General features: G+C 39.5%; 1 protein-coding gene across 1 annotated transcript; it reads left to right on the top strand.

Annotated features, from left to right (window-relative positions):
* Positions 1 to 21: 21 nt before the first annotated feature.
* Positions 22 to 21,455, top strand: PEX3 (peroxisomal biogenesis factor 3). The gene is made up of 12 exons (XM_084201591.1): positions 22 to 152; positions 8,315 to 8,446; positions 9,773 to 9,854; positions 13,440 to 13,483; positions 14,582 to 14,706; positions 16,034 to 16,100; positions 16,199 to 16,253; positions 16,521 to 16,677; positions 17,563 to 17,633; positions 18,421 to 18,543; positions 19,705 to 19,801; positions 20,200 to 21,455. The coding sequence occupies exons 1-12, from the start codon at positions 80 to 82 to the stop codon at positions 20,281 to 20,283; spliced, it is 1,110 nt and encodes a 369-aa protein (XP_084057717.1). The 5' UTR covers positions 22 to 79; the 3' UTR covers positions 20,284 to 21,455.
* Positions 21,456 to 21,920: the final 465 nt, after the last annotated feature.

Here is a 21,920-nt window from a genome sequence, read left to right as displayed (position 1 = left end):
GTGCCGCCGCCGCCCCCGCCCCTTCCGCCGCCGCGGGGACCCGAGGGGCGGCCGGGCCGGGGCGGGCCAGGCTCGCAGGATGCTCCGGTCGCTCTGGAGTTTCCTTAAGCGGCACAAGAAGAAATGCCTCGTCCTCGGCACCTTCCTTGGCGGTGAGTGCCCGGTCGAGGGGCGGGGGCGATGATACGGGGGAAGCGCGGTGCCGGCCGTGGGGCCTCCCCGCGGAGCTCCCGCCGGAGCGGCCCCCTCGGAGCTGGCGCTGGGCCCCACGAACCCCCGCGGCCGGGCGGGCCCCGCGGCGGCTGGAGAGGCTCTGTGCCCGCCTGGGGACACCGAAGTGCTCCCTGTCCGCCGCCGAGAGAGCCCGGGTGCCAGCAGGACTTTCCCCCGAGGCTGGGAGGGAACCTACCCGCCGTCCCTTAAGCCCTAAAAGACAGGAGCTCGGGTTGCCCAGATGCTCTTACGGCGGGTGATGGCGTTACTTTGAAACAACATTGAAGCGAGCAAAGCGTGGGTGACACTGGTGTTGTTTTTGCGATGGAGGCTGAAAACCTCCGCTTTTCATATGTGACTCGTGCGTTGAGGTGAATTGTCAAATATCACAGGATCAATTAGGTTGGAACAAATATCAAGGAGTCCAACCTTTGACTGAACGCCACCTTGTCAGACCATGGCACTCAGTGCCAACATCCAGTCTTTCCTTAAACACCTCCAGGGACGGCGACTCCATCACCTCCCTGGACAGCCCATTCCAATGTCTAATCCCTAATGGCATACCTGAACCTCCCCTGGCACACTGTGTGCTCTTGTTCTGTTACCTGGGGGAAGAGACCGACCCCACCTGGCTACAATTTCCTTTCAGGTGTTTGTAGAGAGTGATAAGGCTCCCCCTGAGCCTACTTTTCTCCAGGCTAAACACCCCCAACCAGCCACTTTTTACAGGACATGTGCCCCAGACCCTTCACAGCTTTGTTGCCCTTCTCTGGACAAATATAGATCTGCGTTGCAGACACAAAACTTTCACAGAGAAGATTTGCATTAATTATTCAAGCAATTTCTCCCTTAAGGCTCTAGTTGAACCTGTAGGATGGTTATGGTCTAGTAAGCTCCACCTTCCCTTGAAGTTATTTTTGGTTTGTTTTTAGTTGGAAGTACATTTAAAAGAGCACATTGGTTCTGTCTCTCTGTTTAACAATGAAGTGCATAGCTGTGCAGCTGGAGATCAGATGCTCCTCAAAAGGCACAGCCATGTCTTTGTGCAGTCAGTCTTCAAATGTTCTTATATCCAGTGTAAATGACACTTTCCCTCTCCAAGAACTGGAACTTGCCTGAACAGTTGAATGTTCTGAGGGCTACAGGGCTTTCCTAGTATATTTTGTCATATATTCAGGTGAAGTTCCCTATGAAGGTGAATTGTATTTACTTCTGGCTTGCCGTGGTTCTTGTGTCGTCTGCATTCTTTCAACATTAATTCCTTCTGGGGTTTTCCAAAGAGTGCCAATTAATCCATAATGACAGGCTGGGGGATGCTGTACTGGTCAGACTGCTCCTCCAGTTCACCCCTTCACCTGCAGGTTTTGTGGCTCTGTGACACATGCGTGTCATGTTTACTACCACACTTGCAGCCCACCACGTTAAGTAAATCGATTTGCTTTCACACGCCAGGCTGTACACTGGAAGATGTTCTCTCTCCTCTTCAACTGTCTGTGTGAGAGTGGTGGAATAGTAAAAAATCACTTCTCCCAGTTTCACCAAGTAAACACGGATCAGTCCCCAAATGGGAGAGCAGGGATCTGGGAACTTGTGGCTCTCACAGCCTGAAATCTTAAATTCCTCATGCCTGACCAGCCTTCTGCCAGGCTGCAAGCCAACCTAGCATAACTGAGTTTGCAGTTTTTTCCTTATGATTGGTGTTCTTTATATACAGCTCCGTGTCCCTTTCACTAAAATGCTACTCATTGAAGTGTGCTTAAAATAATAATTATAGCCTAAATTAATGTCATTTAAAGTATTACCAAACAAACAAAAACCCCAAAACCAAACAAAAAACCTAAACCCCAAACAAACAACAAAAAACCCCAAAAAAGCAACCCAAGATGCTCTTCCTCTAATAAGCATTTCAACTTCTGACTGAAAATATTAAACTATGCTATCATTTTCTGCAGCATGGATCAATTATCTATTTCTTCAGCCCATGTAGTATTTGAGGATTGTAGAGAATTGCTTTTTATGCATTTGAGACTGAAGTAAATCTGGGCTTCCACAAGCAGGTGAACATCATTAGCTGCCACCAGCAGCAGCTTTGCACTGTGGTGTTTTAAGGGAGGCAGGGAGATGGAGTGAATTACTGCAGTGCTGCTTTATAGTTGTTCAGCAGCTGAATCTTGAGTGCTTTGGTCCTCTACATAGGTATGGATCAGATCTTAAAAATCCCCATGAGCTACAGTAACACCACCACTAGTGAATCAGAACTCTGAGGTCTGTGGTGGACTCTCCAAAAAATACTGCCGAATCTTGAAAGATGGAATGTAGCCTTACACACTGCTTTTAAATGAGGACAGAATATTTGGAAGTGGCTGAATGATTTAAGGAAATCCAAATCTGCTGACGTAATAGCAGAGCCTGGAATCTACGTTTCTGTGGTGTTTTTTTAAGAGCTACAGGTGCATATTCTGGGAAGGAGGGTATAACAAGGAAAATGGGATGTCACAAAATTTAGTGATTTTAAGTCCTTAATTGGTACATGGTCAGAGATTAATGTGAATATTTAATGGTCAGAGATTAATGTGAATATTTAATGATTAATTAGACAGTACAGAAGAGCTTCTGCATTATTACTGATACAGTATTGTATCAGTGTTGTGTTACTGAATTACTGCACCAAAATCTGAGTTGGTTGGTAACTTTTCCTCTCTTTACTGAAGTGTATTCCATGTGTGTTATCAGTGGCTGTCATTCTTCATGCAATTTCTTTCAATCCCAACACTACAACAGATTTTACTGCTTATGAAGATACAAATCTCATTAAATAAGAGCTCAAATTGAGGGAAAAAGCAACTGAAAAATATGTAACTCCCCCTTAACCACAAAGTGTGGTTGAGAAGGCCTCACCTTAGCAAAGATCCTGTAAAAACACTTTCTTTAGAAGTTCTTTCTTTAACAATATAAAATACGTTGCATACTGAAAAGACTTAAATCTCTTCTAGCAAGCAAAACCTAGTGGTCTGGGATCTAACCCACTAGAAATATGGAAAGTAGAGAGAGAGCATGAGGGAGCTGCAAGGACACATTAGGTTTAGGTGTTTATTGGATAGTTTGATTAAAGTAGATTTTATCTCAGTGCTCAGCATTCAAGGTAGATTTCAGTAGATATTACAAAATGATTCACCATTGAAATTCTGTTGCCACAGTGGAAGAACAAGCTCAGGGTGTGTCTGGAATGTATGGTTCTGATTTCAGTGGTGCATTAATTATTGCTGAATTTAATCTGTTGCAACCTTTGGCCTGCAGAAAAAGCATTTCAGTTCAGAAATCTCTTTGCTTAGCAGAGAAAGTTGGCTTGGTTTATGAGTAAGCACAGGGGCATTAAATATGTTCTGGTGAGACTCAGTGTTACCAAGAGAATAAGACTTTAGTGACTGCCTGCATGTTTTAAAGATTGTTTCCAACCATAACAGGACAATTGTATGTCCCTTGATGCATAGCTTGCTTGAACATAAGGACAAACCACAACTTACAAAGCTGTTTGTGTCCTGGAAGGATGCAGGCTTCTGTGTGTCAGCACAATTTCTGCAGAATAAAATTCTTAAAACTGAGATTTTCCCTTTTTTTCCCCCGATGTAAGTATGACAGTGAGGGCAAAGATTACTTAGGGTTGTAAAAGAGGTTTCCTGAAAACTTGATGCCTCCTAATTACCTTACATCCCATTTTTATCCCATCCCTTATTACCTTATATCCCCTTCTTCTGCTCAGCCCTCCATTCCACCTGTGAAGAAGGGAAAGGGCCGAGGGAGAGGGAAGCCATAACTTATGTGATGTGAGAAATATCCTACCTCTTGGAGGCCACTAGGTGAACCTGTAAGAGCCTGCAGACTTGGTGAACTTCGTGTATTGCTTACATTTAGGTGGGAAGAGACTCTACAGTACTACAGCCAAAGAGGGATATGGAGACATATCACGGCATATTTATCTCAAATCGAGGTGTTGCTTCCTGATGATATAGGTGCTATAGACCTCAGGGTGCTTCCCATCTGGCAAGTAAAGCACCACAGAGCCGCTCACACACACACAAACACACACCCCTTCTCCAGTGGAATGAGATAGAGAATCAGGCCTGACCAATGCTCAGCTGTCCCTGGACACGCTCCCCCCTCCCCCTGTATTCCCCCCTAATTTTACTGCACAGATGACATCCTATAATGTGGCGTGTCCCTCTGACCTTCTGGGATCAGCTGTCCTGGCTGTGTCTCCTCCCAGCTCCTGATCCCCAGGCTCCTTGCTGGTGGGGTGGTGTGATTGGCAGCCAAGGCCTTGGCTTTGTGTAAGCCCTGTTCAGCAACTCCAAAACAACTCTCTACTACCAACACTGTTCCCAGCTGTTGTGAAGAAACTCTATCCCAGCCAAATCCAGCACAGACAGCCAGTACATATGTAAATATGTTTCACTCTCTAGATCACTTGTAAAACAGTATCAATTGTAGTTTGAGATCCTTAGTGAGGTTCCTGTTCTTGAAGGATCTGACTTCAGGTAATGGTTTTTTTTTTATCACTCATCTGTTTCTGAACCCTCCAAATCAGATGTGTTGGGACTATAGTATTTTCTGTAGTTTATATTTTGATGAAGATAGAAAAAAGTTTCCATAGGAATTATCTCCTGCACAGCCTCACTATTTCTGAATTTTCTTAATTCCTGGTTTTGTGTGAAACATATGGGACGATTCAGCACAAAGTTCCATCTATACAACAGTTTAGCTCATTAGACATGAATAAATCTTGCTGCTGCAACTTTTTGCAGACCTCCTATCCTATACTGAGCAGGAAAACTAAGTTATATTAGTTATTATAAAACGCTTATATTGGCTTTGCGTGTTTATAACAGGAGACTTTAAAAATGTCGGCTTAATTCTTTACAGGTTTGTTAGCTAACTTGACATCATGGCAGATTTTGGATGTAGCTTTCTCTGGTCCTGCTTCCAACTCCACATGATGATGTTATGTGATCTATTCATTCTGGACTTCTAACTCCAGAATTAGTCTGGACTTAGCGTCTGTATTATTGTCAAGTCCTCTGAATTAACACAACATATTAATATAGATACACATGGTTGTCCTGAAGAAAAATGCAAACACCCCTGCAAGCCGACCCCCTAGCTGGCAGCTCCTTGAAATGCCTCATAAGCCAGAGACTTGCAAAGGCTCCCCTGGTGTTCTCAGGAGTGAGTGCAGTGGGCAGAAGTTCATTGGCGCAGCTGAGACTTGGGTTTCGCAAGTGACTGCTGTGTCCTCCAGGCCACTTAAAGGTGCTTACAAGCCCTGCCGCTGGTAGCAGAGAGAGTCTGCCGCTGGCAACCACACCTCAAGCTTACTGCTGTTTGCTCGGTTTGCTTAAGGTGGTGCGCAGCAGCTTTTCCTTTGGTTAACTTCTAATGCATCACTTTCCAGAGAAGAGGATAATCCTGGATCAAGCAACATCTGTTGACAGTGGGTCAAAGTTAATACTTAGTACAGGGAAGGGAGGGAGAAACGATGTTGTATTGTACTGTTGTGTTGTATTGTGTAAACGATGTGTTGCATTGTTTTGGACAAGTGTTTTTGTTTGGAGATTCCTTGTTAAACCTGGGTGACAGCTGCTGCAACTTTGTACCCTCCCAGGCCACAGCAGCTCTGAGTACAGAGTAGGCGCACAGCCCTAAGAAGCCGGTGTTAAGCAATTAGCTGTCTCAATCTCAAAGCTGCTGCTTCTGTGCATCCCTCCAGGGCACACACATGATTCTTCTTGAACTGATTGCATGTCTGCTATGACGTTCATGTCTGTCCACATTCAGGAAATCTTGTGTTTGTGGGTGTGTGAGTGGCTCTGCGGTGCTTTAGTTGCCAGCTGGGAAGCACCCTGGGGTCTATAGCACCTATATCCTCTGGAAGCAACACTTTGGTTTGAGATAAATATGCTCTACTTATGACTTTTCTGCTACAAAACCTGGAGTTAAAAGGATTTATTTTGGGGTGCAGGGAAAGTAAACAAAAGTAGTAATTTGGACAAATGACTATATGTTAATGTAATGTGAAAAATGTAGTGGGGTAAAATGATTGGGAGAATCTTGTGTTCAAGAATTGATCAGTAATGCTAAAAAAATTGTTTCTATTTCAGTATGTTAGCTGAAAAAAAATGAGTAACCTGGTAGTTGTATTCTAAATAGATATCCTTGGCAGGAACCGGTAACATTTTAGATGAAAATAATCTTGATTGTGAAGTCTTATTTTTGATTAACAATTAATGAAAAATTGCAATTTTTGTGTATGGACCGATAATATTAAAGTTTGCATATAGTGAAGTGAATATTTCATATGGCAAATGGGCAGTCTGCCCAAAAGTAGAAGTGAGGGACAGACTTACCCATTTCTATTTTATGGGGCTTTTGGGAAATGGAAGTGACTGTGGTTGTTCCAGACTGGTCTGGCTTGTAGTTGCCTGTGGGCAAACATATTGCCAGTATAAATAGCTGGATTTTTTTACAGCTATGGACATTGGAGCACAAAGTTGACAAGGCTTTTCAAACACTGATTATAGTTTTGGGGAATATTTTGGAAGGTTTTAATAATGTAAAAAATGTAGCTGAATTCAAAACCTTGGGAAGTTTGGGTTTGTTTATGGGGTTTGTGTGTTTGGTTTGGTTTTGGTTGGGTTTTTTTGGGGGAGGAGTAGGGTTTTTTGGTTTGGATTTTTTTTTTTAGTTTTTGTAGGTTTCGTTTATAAAATGAGTTTTGAAATTTTTAGCTTTCAGCAACTGTTAGATGCCTCATTTGTTCCAATATTGGCTTCTAAATTGCACTTTGAAGAAAACTTTGTGTTTACAACTTCAGAAAGTATTTTGGGGAAAAAAATTAAAAATACTTGATTTGTTGCTTGCATTTCTTCTGTGTGCTCTTACTGACCTGGCAGATTTGGAGCTGGCTCTCTGTTGAGGAGCTTCATTAATTGAAGTATTAGTCCACACAGATAGCAGATTATTAACTTGTACTATAGTCTTTTTTTGCATGGGTTTGTTCCTCCCTTATCTCTGTGTCCCCTCCAAATCTTTCTTGAGAGAACACTGGTTACACACCTGAGTAGGAAACTGCTGCTGCCAGTGAATACAGGAGGCAGCAGATGAGCCTGACACGTGGTAGGTGCTGTAAGAAGGCCTGGGTGGAGGGGGAGCAATTAATGGAAAGCAGCTTACAGTGGGCAAAGGTGCTGAGGATAAGCCTAGAAGGTGTAGTGGCATCTGGAGGAATGGCTTAGGAAAGGGGGAGGAGATGAGGAAAGATGGGAAGAGGGCAGTGGGCAGCCTGGGTAGATATCTGAACCCCTGGTGGTGTGGGATAAGCAGTTGGGGAAAACTTCAGAGGGATGGATGTTGGAAGAGATGAAAATACAGAACAAAGATTTTTGATGTGTCTTAATGGAAATGAAGATTCATAGTGAGAGTGATGAGGGATGGTCAGACCCTCAAGAGAAGAGTGTGGCTGAAAAATAGGAACCAGGTGTGGTAAAAATAGAACAGGCACAGTCAAGCCCCATTGAAACTAAGGTTCTTCCTACAGAAGTTTCAGGACCAAATGAAAGAAGTGTTATCTATAGCATTTTTCTCATATGTGATCTTTAGTACTTGAATTTTATTTCTAACTTCTATTAATTTTAGAAATATATCTTTTTAAAAAATTTAATTTTCATCCATCTCTAGACCTATGCATTTGTTTGTTTTCTCTCTTCTTTTTTTTCCTACCCTACATTGCTTCTCTTTTTTGTTTCAGTCTCTTCAGTACTAGTTGTTCACATTGCAGTAGTACCAAAAATGTCTTCTATGAATGGCAAGATACCTCTTCTCAGGAAAGTTTCTTCTCCTGATTCAAGTCATAATCCTTGACATTTTAATTAATTTTGAAAACATTCTTTCTGAGTATTGCTTTGCCAATAATTATTAAAACACTCAAGACCCCCATATCAAAAAAAAAACCCCACTATGCACCCTTATGCTTTAAAATCAAATAAAGGGGTTAAAGGACCTTTATCACTTTTTAAAAGCATCTTTTAATATGGCTTTTTCTCTGTAGGAGTCTATTTACTGGGAAAATATGGGCAGAAGAAAATCAGAGAAATCCAGGAACGAGAGGCAGCTGAGTACATTGCCCAGGCACGAAGGCAGTACCATTTTGAGAGTAATCAGAGGACGTGCAATATGACAGGTAAGAAAAGGAAATAGCTGCTGTTTTAGATGAGGGGGAGGTATTTGGGGATTTCTGCTACGTATTGTCAGGATGGAAAAGGAATAAGAAATGTAGGTAAATTCACAATCTTAATTAAATACTGATGCATAAATAGAGTTGTTTTGCAAATAAAGAGAGTCTGAAGAGTAGAGGATTAAAGGGATTTTAGGGGGCATCTGAACCCTTACCATCAATAAATCTACAAGTATACATGCAGGTTACAATTTTTTGTCAAAAGGGTCCAGGACCCTTTTGCCTTAAACTACATGTAGTATTGAGGTGTGAAAGAGCATTTAGATTAAAACAATACTGAATTTACAGTGGGATTATTTTATTCATTATATCACATTGTTAGTAAGCTGCATGGAGAACTTGGTGGGCAATTTTTAATAAGAAGCACATCAGCCATATACAATGTGAAGGTACCTGACTAGCTGGAGAGCAAAAAGCAAAAGTACTTTTTCTTACTGCACCAGTCTTAGGATTTTTGGAAAGGCGATGACAGAGAAGAATTTTAACAAATTCCTCGTCATTGTAAATACAGGCCATTCAAAACTATTTTTATTAAACAAATTAGGCAGTATTTTCTTTTTCTGTTTAAATTTGTAATGGCTTCTTGGATGGCTGTAAGTCAGGCTGTTTACCCTGACCATTTGGTATTTTATTTTCATCTTTTCCATTTTGTACTGCTGGGAGTGATCTTACTGCAAGGATTAGGTTATTCTTTGCCCTTCTTTGTGCAAAGTATCTTATGTTTTGCAGCATGCATTCTTGACAAGGTTTTTCATACTTTGTTCTTAGTATTTATCATATTTTCCATCTCCTGTCAAGTAATAGCAGATCAGACATTGTTCTGAAAGTAAAGGATTTTTTTCCGCTAGCTTTCTCTCATTTATAACATACCTATCTCCAGTTCTCTTGCTAGAAAAAACAAACCTCAGATCTTTTTCTTCTCACTGGAAGAAATGCAGCAGTATAGGCTTTTGCCAGATTTTCTTTTGGGGAGTTAGAGGCATGTATATGCAGGATGTGGATACACATCTGCAGCTGGAGCCAGTAAAACCACATGGTCATGTAAGGGCAGCATTGTGCCCCAGCTCCTGAAAGGCACACAGGTTATTGCCCTTCTGAGTACTCTCTGGGTTTCCTATTTTGCTTGTCCTCCCAGCTTTGCCTGTTGAGCAATGGAATGTACATCCTATAGCAGCTATTGAGTGTGAGCTGAGGATGGGTTTATAATGGTTTGGGGTTTTTTTTGTTGATGGTAACAGGTTTTGTTGTTTGTTTTTTTCCTTTTAATAACAGTACTGTCAATGCTTCCAACACTGAGGGATGCCTTAATGCATCAGTTAAACTCTGAGAGTCTCACATCTCTTCTTAAAAATAGGTAAGACTGTCTTAAATGTGTTGAACTCTACTTGTTTTGATGACAAGTTTTTTTCAAATTATATAATGTAGAGAGCATGCGGAATTTTGTTTTAGTGTCCCACTGAATCATTAGTCTTACGGTATTTTGTCATGTTACATGTATTTTGATAGGTATGGCATTTTCCAAAAATTACAGGAAATAATACCTCCTATAAGGTGCTGCAATGAGAGCCATGTTTTTTGTTGAAATGTTTATAAGATAGGTAGATAAAAGTACTTGGAGGATCTAGTTCTCTCTTAAACAGAACAGAATATTATGACTGAGTATGACTGAGTTGTTTATGTTGTGTTTGTAAAAATGTTTATGTAATCTTACCGAGTTCAGACATGAGTAGTATGAAAAGTATCCAAGATGAGACTGCAAATGCATGTAAGTGATGAGAAGTAATTTTCTGAAATTTATCTTTGAAGTTGAACAAATAGGGACATGTCGTACATTAACAGAAATGCTTCCCTGACAGAAAGCACTTTGGAATTCCTTACAAGTGCAGGGACAAATAGCCTGTTTTTAAATACATAAAGTACATAATAGCATATCTTAAGCCTAAATTGTTTGGCATATGGCACAGAGTAAAAGTGTTATGTAGGCAATTAACCACAGGATTTCTGACTCACTCTAGACTGTCTTTCTAGTTTACCTCCAGCTAGTTTATTTATACAGTTATAACTTCAGCTGTCCAGCATTTAATAGGTTACCTATTCAGTCACTGCTTCTTTCAGTCCAAAAACTTTCACAACAGAGCAGCCTGATTTAAAGGGGGAATTGCAGCCTGAATGATGTTTTTATAATAAACTCTGGGTATTTGCAACTGTTATTGAATATTATTTACCCCAAACAACAAGAAATTGGGAAAAGTTAATTTTAATGGAATAAATGTATTTATCATAATAGAAGTCTTATTCAATGAAAAAATTGAACTGAGTGAACAAAAGAGCTTGTTGGTCACCAGATATATAATCTGAACTGTGCAGCAAATAGTCTGCAACAGTTTGTAATCCTTTGTTCACTGGTGAAGACAAATAGTACCTTAGTTTGTTCTCTGTAGCAAGTGTTCTTTTATCAAGATACTCCTGCTGTCTCTAAATCGTTTGACCAGTTGAAACAGTGTAGGGGTACATTGATGCACCTCTGTGTTCCAACAATCCTAGTGAAAATAGAGATAGGCTTTTCTGTTGTTAGTGGTATGCATTTATGAAAGGAGAAATTTTTTTAATGCTTGCTACATGCAACATTCTGTAAGCACGGATGGCCTTTTAAAGTGGAATTTGTGTCTTAACACTTCTTATTTTACTAACACTGAGGATGTTTTAACTGGATACTTGAAAGTTTTGAACTGAAATATAGGGAAGGGGTTGTGAAGGCACAGATAATGGAATCAGCCATCAAAGCTCACTCCTCTTTAAAGTGATTCTTTGAAGAAGCTCTGTTATGCATGAAGGTATAGATTTCTTTGCTTTCCACTTCCATTTGAGAAGATCAACCAAACAGCTCCAGACCCTTGAGTGCTGTTGTTGACTATACAAAAGAGCAGACATGGAGGTTTACCTTTCTTTCATGTCCCTGAAGATGCATTCGTTTTCTCACATAATCTGTGTTTTGGCCTAGCATGTTATGAATCTGTGTTATCATATGTTACACATCATATTATGCCTTAGGTGATCTCCTTTAACTTAAAATCCACTCACTTCCTTAAGTTTGAGGTGGCCAGTGGTACACAGGGGGTGTAAGGAAGCTGAAACCTTCAGACCTCCAGAGAAATTTTTGAAGAGGGAACAGCACCCAAGACCACAGATGTTCTTGCTTGATCTGTCGTCTTCTTTTTAAAGCCCAGTGATTGGATAAGGTGAAGTCCCTGTTTCTGCAGCCTTGCAGATGTTGCGCATCTCCAACCTCTTCAGCACTGAGCTTTATTCCAAATCTCTGGTTTCTGTTTGCATTGCCCTTTGCTTCCATAGTGAGAATGGCCTTCCAAATAAAAAATTATGAAGTAAAAGTTGAGTTTTGAGTAGCAGCTGAGTCTTAGTAAATTGCAGGAGATGAATTGCAGGAGATGAAAAATTAATTTCCACTGTTAGGCTTAATACTTGCAGACTTTAACTGTTATCTGGCTGCTGCCTTACATTGTAAGGAGAAGCTCTGTAAGCTCTAGAAAATGTTTTGATGCAATATGTGCAAGTGTGGTTGGCTGATGATGTATTGGCTTCTCTGTATCTCTTCATTCTGCATGAAGAACTTAGCCCTGATAAGTAGCTTTGAGTCCCATTGTATGTTTTATGTATAGAAATATTACACTAATTTTTTTACAAAGTCCTTCCTTTGTTTTGTTTTAGCAAAGCTTTAAGAACTTGCATAAAGTAGCTTGCAAAAAGTATGTGAATTGGTTATGTCTTTCAGCTACTGTTTATTTAATCTGTCTCTTTAGTTTTCAGAGTTGTAGACTTAAATAGTTTATTGTATCACTTTATTTGCATTATTTGATAGTGATGAACATAAAAATTTTTATTTATGTTAGTGATAGTATGTTCAAATAAATGCCAAAGGGCACATGTTGTGCCTGTAAAGAGAAATTATTTCTGGCGAGAAGTGCTGGGATTTGGATTTTTTTTTTTAAATAAACTGGGTTACTGTAAAGTATTGGTTAATTTGAACTCTTGGCTCTAAATATTTAAGTGTTAATTCTGATCCTAAGAAATTACCAAATGTTTCCCCAAGGGACTTTTACAATATCTGTCTTCCACAATAGACGTACAGTAGCCATTCTTTACTGACAGTGCTTAACAGGTGAGAATGGCTGGTGAAAATTTTGGATGGTTAGCTTGCTCTTATTCCTGCTACTGCTGCTGTATTGCTAAAATTACATCTGAATAGTAGTTATAAATATCAATGTACTTCAGGCAGTTCAGGTGTATCTATGCAATCTATAGTCTTGCTTTGTCGACTGCAGAATATAAACTACGAGGAACTGGTCAGGTCAAAAAAGTGAACAGGCCTCAACAAAAGAAAAAAGATCAACATGTATTGGTGTGGATGGTGCAAGACTTCTTTTCCATGGATGGTTGTGATCTCTTTGGTTTTGATGATCAAATATGAACTTTAAACACATCAGGCAGTGGTAAATCTTGCAAGAAAGCAGGGCAATTAAATTCTGATCCTGCATTTATTGCACACAGAAAGTCCTGCTGAACTGAGTCAGCACTAAATATAGAGTCAAGGCCCCAGAAAAGACCACTTTGTACCACCAGTGGGTTTTTCTGACTGCATGCTGTAGTAACTCAAAATTGATCATGTAAGCATGTAATTGACATCACTAAGTGCTACATTAATACATTAATGTTTGAATATCTTTTCTATGCCTTTATAGAGTGTTGTTTATATACTGCTTTCTTGAACCAGGCCTTTCTTGAATGAGATATAGACCTGGGTATGATTTGAATAATTATGGTAGCTAAATAAGTGCCTTAGAGCATTACTGTGTCATTTTACATACTTGTTAATTTTCAAGTAAAATACAAGTCTTAATATTTCCATTTATTTTTCCCACAGGCCAGCAAACAAGTTAGAAATCTGGGAGGATTTAAAGATAATAAGTAAGTGGAAATGAAAGATTGCATCTGCATAATTATTTATGTAGATTTATAATGTCTGTTACAGCATTTAAACCAAACTTTACATTGGGTTGTTTCAGTAGATATGAGGATAGTGTAACACACATGGCAAACCTCCTCCCTATCCCTGCACCCCCAAAGGCTTCATGAAGGAACTTTTTTTAGCCCCATGGGAAGTTAGAAGCTCAGAGACCAAGGTGAAGAATTCTGTTGGCCTTCCTGCTACTCTACTCAATAAAACTTTGTGAGACCTTTCTGTGTCATTGCAATAAAATGAAACTAGTTTCAAAAATCATATGCTGGATGTAATGGAAATTCAATCAGAAATGTAGGTCAGCCTTTACATGGCCAGCCGTTCTGTCTTTTTGAGCCTGTTGGAGAGAACCACTATAGCAGTGGTCATGAAGCCTTTGGATCATCTTATTTATTGGCTGATGGAAGCTGTGGAAGGGAAGAAAAAAATAAACTCAGATAATTATGCAGTGAAATCCTACCATTACTTCTTTGCTTCCTTTTGGTTTTTCTCCTTTTCATAACACTTTTACAGATCCTACTTTTGATCTGACTCCTTCCTTCCCTTCTCTATCTAATAATGATCCTTCTTCTACACACCCATCATTGCCTACAGGCTGGTAGCTGATGCTCATTTTAATTTTCCTTCTTTAGATCTTAGCTGCTCCTCTCTTAGGTAACTCTTTTGACAAGCTGCAGTTGTGTCTGAATTGCATGATGAGGGCTAATATATAAATTGTGTATTTCCTGGCCTAATGAAGAAAGATGATTTGACACTAAACATTTTGCTTCTGGAGCAACTTGTATGATTTTCATTTTCTCAGAAATAACTTTGTTAATGTTTTGTGTAACTTTGTGTAATGTGTAAAGTTTTAGATGTAGATCCAGCACGTTAGACTCATGACCATCTTGGGTATGTGTTGTGAAAACATGTTATGACAACCAGTGAGAGAAATGTGACTGCATATTTAAAAGTAATCAGCACTTCTGAGTCTTGGAGAGCACTCTGTCCCCTTGACTCACCCTTGTTTCCCAGACTTGGCAGTCCCTCTGCTCTGTCTTCCCAAGGTTTCACCCGCAGCATCGTCGCTGTGTACAGCACCTGCATGCTGGTGGTTCTCTTGCGAGTGCAGTTGAACATCATCGGCGGGTACATCTACCTGGATAACGCTGCGCTCGGCAAGAACAGCACAGTAAGTGTCTTGCTTGGTTTCCAAGGTAGGACTTGCACTTCCTTGGAAGAGATTATTTGGTGAGATGAGAAGGGCATAGTTTAGGACTACTGGAATGAAACCAAGGGTCCTTACAAGGGTGGAGTACAGGGACCATTACTGGCAGTGCAATATATTGATGTCCTTTAATAGCATCTAAATTTGGATGATGTGGTGATTCTGTTCTTACCTGAATACCAGCAGTATTGGACAATGCCTGTTGTCTGCATTTGTCTTGCCTAAGGAAGGCTGTTTTCTATCTAAATGCCAACATGAAATTATTTCTTTGCTTTCATTTTTTGTGAAATGGTAATACCATGTGAATTATTCAAGATATATAAGCAAATGTATATAATAATATTAGGTCATCCTGCTACATACATTAATTTCTCCACTTAAATTTTTCTGAGATTAAAGAAGAAAAATGTTGTCTTTGAAATTTTGACTGTTTGGTTTTACTCCAAAAGACCATCTCCCTAAATGTCTGTTGGTGCGGTCAAGCAAGGTAGAAGAGCTGGTTTTTGTTGACATAGTGTATCACTGCACAGTAAAAATAGAGCACTCCCCCAGAAAGCAAGTACCCTTGTAGAGAGTGGAACCTGCAAATTGCTGGGTGGCTCATCTAAAAATAATGAATACGAGCTGATTAGTTCTCATCTGCCCCCCTGTGATAGCTGCTGCTGAGAGTCAAGGAACAGCATGTCAATGCAGGATGGAGAAGAGCTTTCAATAGGAAGGCCAGAGTTGACTGAGGTAGTGCTTCATTTTGTAAAACCTGAAAAAGCTGTTTTAGAAGGGCAGAATGAGTTTGAACTAGGAACATTTCCTCTCTGTTAGTTTCTCATAGAGAAGTGGGTTGACAGGGCAACTCTGAGGCATTCCATTGGGACTGACTGGAATCCTGTCTTGGTTTCTGAAAGCTTCTTTTCTGTCCAATAAGCTTTTAATAGATTTCAGCATAAATAACTTACTCCATTAGATTTAATTTCTGGGGTGGTGGAGAGTCTAGTTTCACCTGCAGGGCAGGTTTTTAAAGAGTGTCCTTCAGGTGAATGAAAAGTGAAAGATTTTTCTGTGCCACTGAAGATGGAAGAGAAATCTGTATAGGTTTGAAGAAAAGAATGCCAGAAGACTTATGATGCATACAGAGGTTCATGGGCAGGAAGAGTCAGCACAAAGTTGAAGAGAGTGGGGCAATCTGTTTGCTGAAGAGTATTACAAAGATTAAGGAAATTATTTTTGAAATTATTGTTGCATTGTTCTCTACTGTTAGCATGTTACAGAACTGTTGTTTTTTTTTCCCCCACAGACACCACTAGCACCCCCTGAAGTCCAGCAGCAATATTTATCAAGCATTCAGCACCTTTTAGGAGATGGTATGCTGCTTATTAAGAGCTAACTACACTTAAAAAATTCTGCTTTTTTTTGGGACTTGAACAAATCATTAGAATAATTTTTACTTTCTTCCTTTTAGGACTGACTGAGTTAATAACTATTGTTAAACAAGCTGTGCATAAAGTTTTTGGAAGGTAAGAGCCTGTATTTCTTTGTGGTTAGCTTTTAAGTTTTATTGTGATGGCTGTTCCCAAAATAAAGAGTTTTATAAGAATTAGGGGGAAACAAAAGCAGGCATATTGACTTTTTCAAAATAATGTTTTTATTATAGCAGGCTGTGTCTGCCAGTGCAAACCCACGTAGCTGATTGGAATTTTGTTACTTGTAAACATGTTATTGATAGAAAGAGAATGCAGCATTACTCATTTTTCAATCAAAACTGTAGTCTTTTTCCTTTCCAGTATTTCCCTTAAGCAGACCCTGTCTCTTCTGGAACTGGAACAGAAGCTTAAAGATATCAGGGAAGTAGTGGAACATAAAGATTCCGATCAGATTGCATCTTATTCTCCCTTATGTCATTATCTGATGCCAGATGAAGAAAACCCTTTGGCTAGCCAGGTACTTGATTCAGTTCCTTTCATCTTTTTTCATTCTGCTTTTTGTGGGGTTTTTTTTTGGAGAAGGAAGGGTGCATAACAGTCCTCTGGTGTACCGTGGCATCTGTGTCTTTAATAAATGGCGAAGCCTCTTCCATCATAAATCAAATGTCCTTATCTCTTTAATCTAGGCACAGTTGTATTTTCTTCAGATTTGATAGAAAACAAGTGGCACCTTCAGATTGTCAGCTTTGTGCTCAGAAATGCAGCCCAGTTACTGCCTTTAGCCTGTGACAGAAGCTGTGACACAGCACAGCTTAACTCAGCCCTAAGATAAATTGTGTCTCCACGCTTGTGTACCAGCAATATTCATGGAGTGTTGGAGCATCTTGGCTGGTGCACAAGAGAATGGTGTGCTGGAGTCCTCTGGGCTGAAAAATGAACAGGAGTCAAGAGAAAAGTGTATCTAATCTCAGTTGCAACGTTAATTTCTTGAATTTTGTGAAGGTGTTTGTCTCCATCCACACCACAGGCTGGAAAAAAGTCATTTTTCACTTGGTGTTACAGTGGTGTAATGAGGAAACCTGGGCTTCAGCATGGGGCTACATGCACTTATTGCTTTAACTTTATCTGATGCACAGGGATGATTTCAGTACTGAAGGTCAGAATTGGAAAAATTACTTCCTCAAACAGTCTGGTATTTCCGGCTATTATTGTTTTTTGTTAAAAATCCTACAGTGACCATTTAAAACACAAATTATAAAGAATCTCATTTACAACAATATTTTCTTTTATATTTGACTTATACATTTGACTGAACATTTGACCACGATACTCAGCTTTCCTGTTTCTGCTCTTAAGGTTGCTGGTGGCACTTGCTAATAGTGTCTGTCTTTGGTTTTTCTAGGCCTGTGGACTCACGGAAAGAGACATTGCTACAATTAAATTACTGAATGAAACTAGAGATATGCTAGAAAGGTATAAAGAAATATGCTGTATTCACATTAAACTCCTCCTCAAAACTATTGTTTCTGTAAGACAGTTACTTGCATACAAAAAGCTGACAACTTCATTTGAGAAATGTGACCATTTTGCATTAAATGTTGTAGGCTGGGATTTTCAAAATTTGTGAGCTCTGAAACTTAAAAAAAAAAAAATGCTGCCTTAATGAGATACCCAGGATGTCCTTGGCAATCAGACCTATTATCTCTTCCTTACCCACTCTGTAGTAATGTAGAAACAGAGGAGTACTTCTGCTAAAGCAGGGTAAATTGAGAGTAATTTTATTAGATTTACTTGCTTTGATAAAGTGAACACCAGTTTTGGCTTATTGGAATTTATTTTTGATGCATTGTTTTGAGGGTGGTTGTATGTGTCCTTTTACCAGAGAGCTGGTTAAAGTGAGGCTCCTATAATAAACAGAGGATATGAGGGAATTGAGACAAATGTCAAACTATTCTTACAGTTTAGCTGCTAGGGATGTGGGGCACTTCAGGGTTAAGTCTCTTCTATGTTATTACTTAGTAAGAAATAGAACTGAGGAATGCTTCAGGTTTATCTGGGTTCTAGTAATCTTAGCGTAGAGTTCAGGTTGTCGAGGGAGCTGGTGTTTCAGGAGGAGGCAATGCTAGTGGCATTTGTCTGGCTCACACATCACCTGTGAGGGGAGGCACATCTGTAGCACTGAACACTTGCAGAGCTTTTTAGTTTGAAAAAAATTAAAGCCAGGAATAAAACCTTTTTTTCTATTATTCTTTCTTTTCAGTCCAGACTTCAGTACAGTTTTGAGCACATGTTTAAATAGAGGATTCAGTCGACTGCTGGACAATATGGCAGAATTTTTTAGACCTACTGAAAAGGACCTTTCTCAAAACAGCTCTGTAAATAGGTAAATATTTTCTTTTGTTCTGATTTTCCTGTTAGTAATGCTTTGGGTTCATCGTGAATTCCAAAAAGGCTCTTGATTTTCATGCCTTCCTGGAGTTCTTGTGCTAGAAATATTGTTCTGGTTTTTTGCTCTTCAGGGATCACTGGGTTCTCCTCACTTTGGCCAAGTAGGCAGCTAGGAGGATTCATGTTTCCTCCCGCCCATGAAATCACTAGAATTAGGTGACATCCTTTCCCACCATTACTTGTAGACCTAGAAGTAGAGATCAGATGCCCTGTAGCCGCTACTTGCCTGAACATGGTACAGGCAGGCTGCCTTTTGGGCTGGAGAGGGTTCACCTTCTGGTGGTGACTCCTGACAGATGTGCCCAGTCAGGCTGTGAGAAGGAGAACCCTCCCTCCCCTGCAGCCCATGAGCTCCAAGCACCCCAGCCTCCTTCAGTCCCTGTGGCTCCTAAGCAAGGGGGTGATCCTCCAGTGACAGGGAGCCAAAGCTGCCGTGGAGCTTTAGGTTTCACTGGTCTGCAGATAAAATGCAGTAATATGTAGGATTTTCTACATCCTCCTAGAAGAATGTTTAAAAATAGCTTTTAATCTGAAGTTTACTTGGGTTTTAAGCAGTGTGGTGAGAGCATTACAAATCCGAAAGCTGAGTTCAAATCCTTGAAATAATCTTTCTCAAATATTAAAATTAAAGCCTGGAATGATAACTGGGTTTATGTATGTTTATTGTAGTAACTTGGCTTTCAGAGAGTTATGTTTTAATTTTAATATATACTATTTACATCACTTAAAATACCCCAAAGTCTGTAGTTTGGCTATCGGCCTAAGTCTGGTTTAGTGTGAAATAGCCTGAAATTGTAGACAGGCACTTCTGTAACCTGTCTGCTTACATACACATGCAAAGACTCTGAGTAAACCATAATACTCTTGCATGAGAAGCAAGTGTGAAACCGAAATAGGAATGTGTACTGGAATTGAATTGGTATTTCTCTATATTAAAGGAAAACCTTGATATGGAGCAAAAACCCTTCATCTGTACATTTTAGTTTGCAGTCTTTCACTTCTTACTTTTTAAGTGGTAATTACTTAGAATTATATAATCACAGTTTAGTGGCTTCATCTGTGTCTGAGCAGGTCAGTATTTTTTGTTCTTTCCTAGTCTTTCCAGTGTCAGTCTTCCTTTAGCCAAGATAATTCCAATAATAAATGGACAGATCCATTCAGTATGCAGTGAAACACCCAGTCACTTTGTTCAGGTAAGAATCTGCCTTATTTACAGTGTCCCAAGTAAAATCTTGAAATTAATGTTGTGTATTTCTTTTTAATAATTCGTTTAATTTCAGTGGCTTTAAAAAATAAATTGAAAACAGTTGCCATAATGAACTTTTTGTCAATTGGTATCCTACAAAAATACAGTTTTTCTAAAACTTTCTTCAGCTGAACGTGCAGAAGCACAAACTTCTGGCCTTGGTTCTACTTGCAGGTCTACTCCTAAACCTTTCTAAAGCAAGGAGTTTGAGTTGTGCCTGTGGGAGTGCCAGGTGCTTTTCTTAGGAATTCCATACTGCTTTTCTTAGGAATTCCATACTACATAGAGGCAGAATAGTGGGGAATGTTTTTGGTTAAGGAAGTTTATTTTATACATTTCTTCCAGGACCTGTTGATGATGGAACAAGTGAAAGATTTTGCTGCTAATGTTTATGAAGCTTTTAGTACCCCTCAGCAACTAGAGAAATGACCTGCACATTTTTACAAATGGATGGTATATTTATAACAAATCCCTGATGACTACTGATGAGACTTGGGTTAATTTTATAATGGTGTAGGAGTGGCAGACCAGCAGAAAGAGCACTCTGAGGAAAGTGGGAATGAGCCTATATTTTCTTCTAACTGAATTATACTTCACCCATTAAAAATATTCTTGTTGAAAGAAACATTGTAAGTGAAGACTTTTCTATTTAAAAAGTGGTTAAACTCTTCTGTAATTCATTGGATTATTTTCTATTGCATCTAAAAGGCATCTGGTGGCAGTATTACAGCAAGTTACTAAAAAACCCGTTTTTTTGCCTGGGGTGTGGAAGTTTGGGGAAGAACTAATGATAGTGATATAAGAATAGCACAGAGCAGCAGAATGAAGTAATGCTTTTTTCTTCTTCTTCCCCCAGATTTTTTTTTCTATAAAGTAAATATTTCCCCCCTTTACAAATCTTGTTTTAAAGTCTCTCATTCTTTGGAAAGCCTTTGCCAATGGATGCATGTTCCCCTTGAACAAGCTGGGGGTCTGCTCTCTCTCTTACTTAATACTAAAGGAATGTGGTTTTTTAGACATACTCTTGTTTATGCTGTTCAAACAGCTACACTGTACACATTACCTTGTAAATATTTTATCTTAATTTGTATTAATTTTGAGCCCAATTGTCTGTATTGTAATAAAATATTTTAATGTACAATTTGTGTGTGTATTAACATTACTAGGGAAGAGAATAACCTGACCTGGCCAACCAACTCAAAATCTTGACAGAGTTGAAAAAATAAATTTAACTTATACAGTACAACTTTTGCACTCACAACCATTACTCAGGGAAAATAAACCTTCAGTCTCTACATTGAAACAGAAATAATTCATGCTTGTTGTTGTCCTTTATCTCCTCCTCTTTGCAAGTTTCACCTTGTGTGTCTATCCCTACAAATCTTGACACATGATGAGTTTGGAAATTTTTCAAGTTGGATGCAGTCTGCTCTGCTTAAAATGTTGTCACTTCGCCAGAGCTGAAGATCCCTAGCAACTCCTGATTATTTCTCTTTTTCAAGAGTTAGTCACTGCAGTATATATTTTGTGTAATAGTCCACAGAAGGCACCCTGGTAACTGTGTATAAACAAAAGGTGTAAACAAGAGGCAAGTTTTACTCATGTAAAATCATACAAAGTATCAAAACCCCAACCCTCTCCCAGTTTACCTGTGTCCCAATAATGGATGGAGTTACTCAAGAATAGAAACATGTAGAATTAATGACTTCCATGCTGAGAAATTATGATGTACATATGCATTGCCTATATGCGTTTATGATGAATTCCTAACCCTTGCAGGCCTGTTCTTGCAGACATTACCCTATTCAACTGAAACTGCCAGCTACCACTAGCTGAATACACCTGGAAAAAGAATAGTTTTTTCTCTAAAACTGTCAGATTTTACTGTGCAGTTTTGTGGAAGGTAAATTTCTTGCATTAAAAAGGGTGTACGACTGACTTATGTGCATTTGAACACTGGCTTGAGCTTTATTCCTGCTTTTGTCTCTGAAAGTCTAGTGCCTGTTTCCCCCCACCTCATTCTTCATGCAACTTGGCCAGAAACTGACTAAACCAAGTGTAGAGGT

This window comes from Fringilla coelebs, assembly GCF_963513975.1.
Source record: "Fringilla coelebs genome assembly, chromosome: 3".
Lineage (NCBI taxonomy): Eukaryota > Metazoa > Chordata > Aves > Passeriformes > Fringillidae > Fringilla > Fringilla coelebs.
The sequence above is the reverse complement of the archived record's forward strand: the minus strand, read 5'-3'. Positions and strand labels throughout refer to the sequence as shown.

Bases quoted from the DNA above. Each gene is read 5' to 3' on its own strand.
- PEX3 (XM_084201591.1), top strand. From the start codon at position 80: ATGCTCCGGTCGCTCTGGAGTTTCCTTAAGCGGCACAAGAAGAAATGC. The intron at 9,855-13,439 runs GTAAGACTGTCT...TTTTTCCCACAG, and splicing joins ACATCTCTTCTTAAAAATAG to GCCAGCAAACAAGTTAGAAA. The intron at 14,707-16,033 runs GTAAGTGTCTTG...TTTCCCCCACAG, and splicing joins CGCTCGGCAAGAACAGCACA to ACACCACTAGCACCCCCTGA.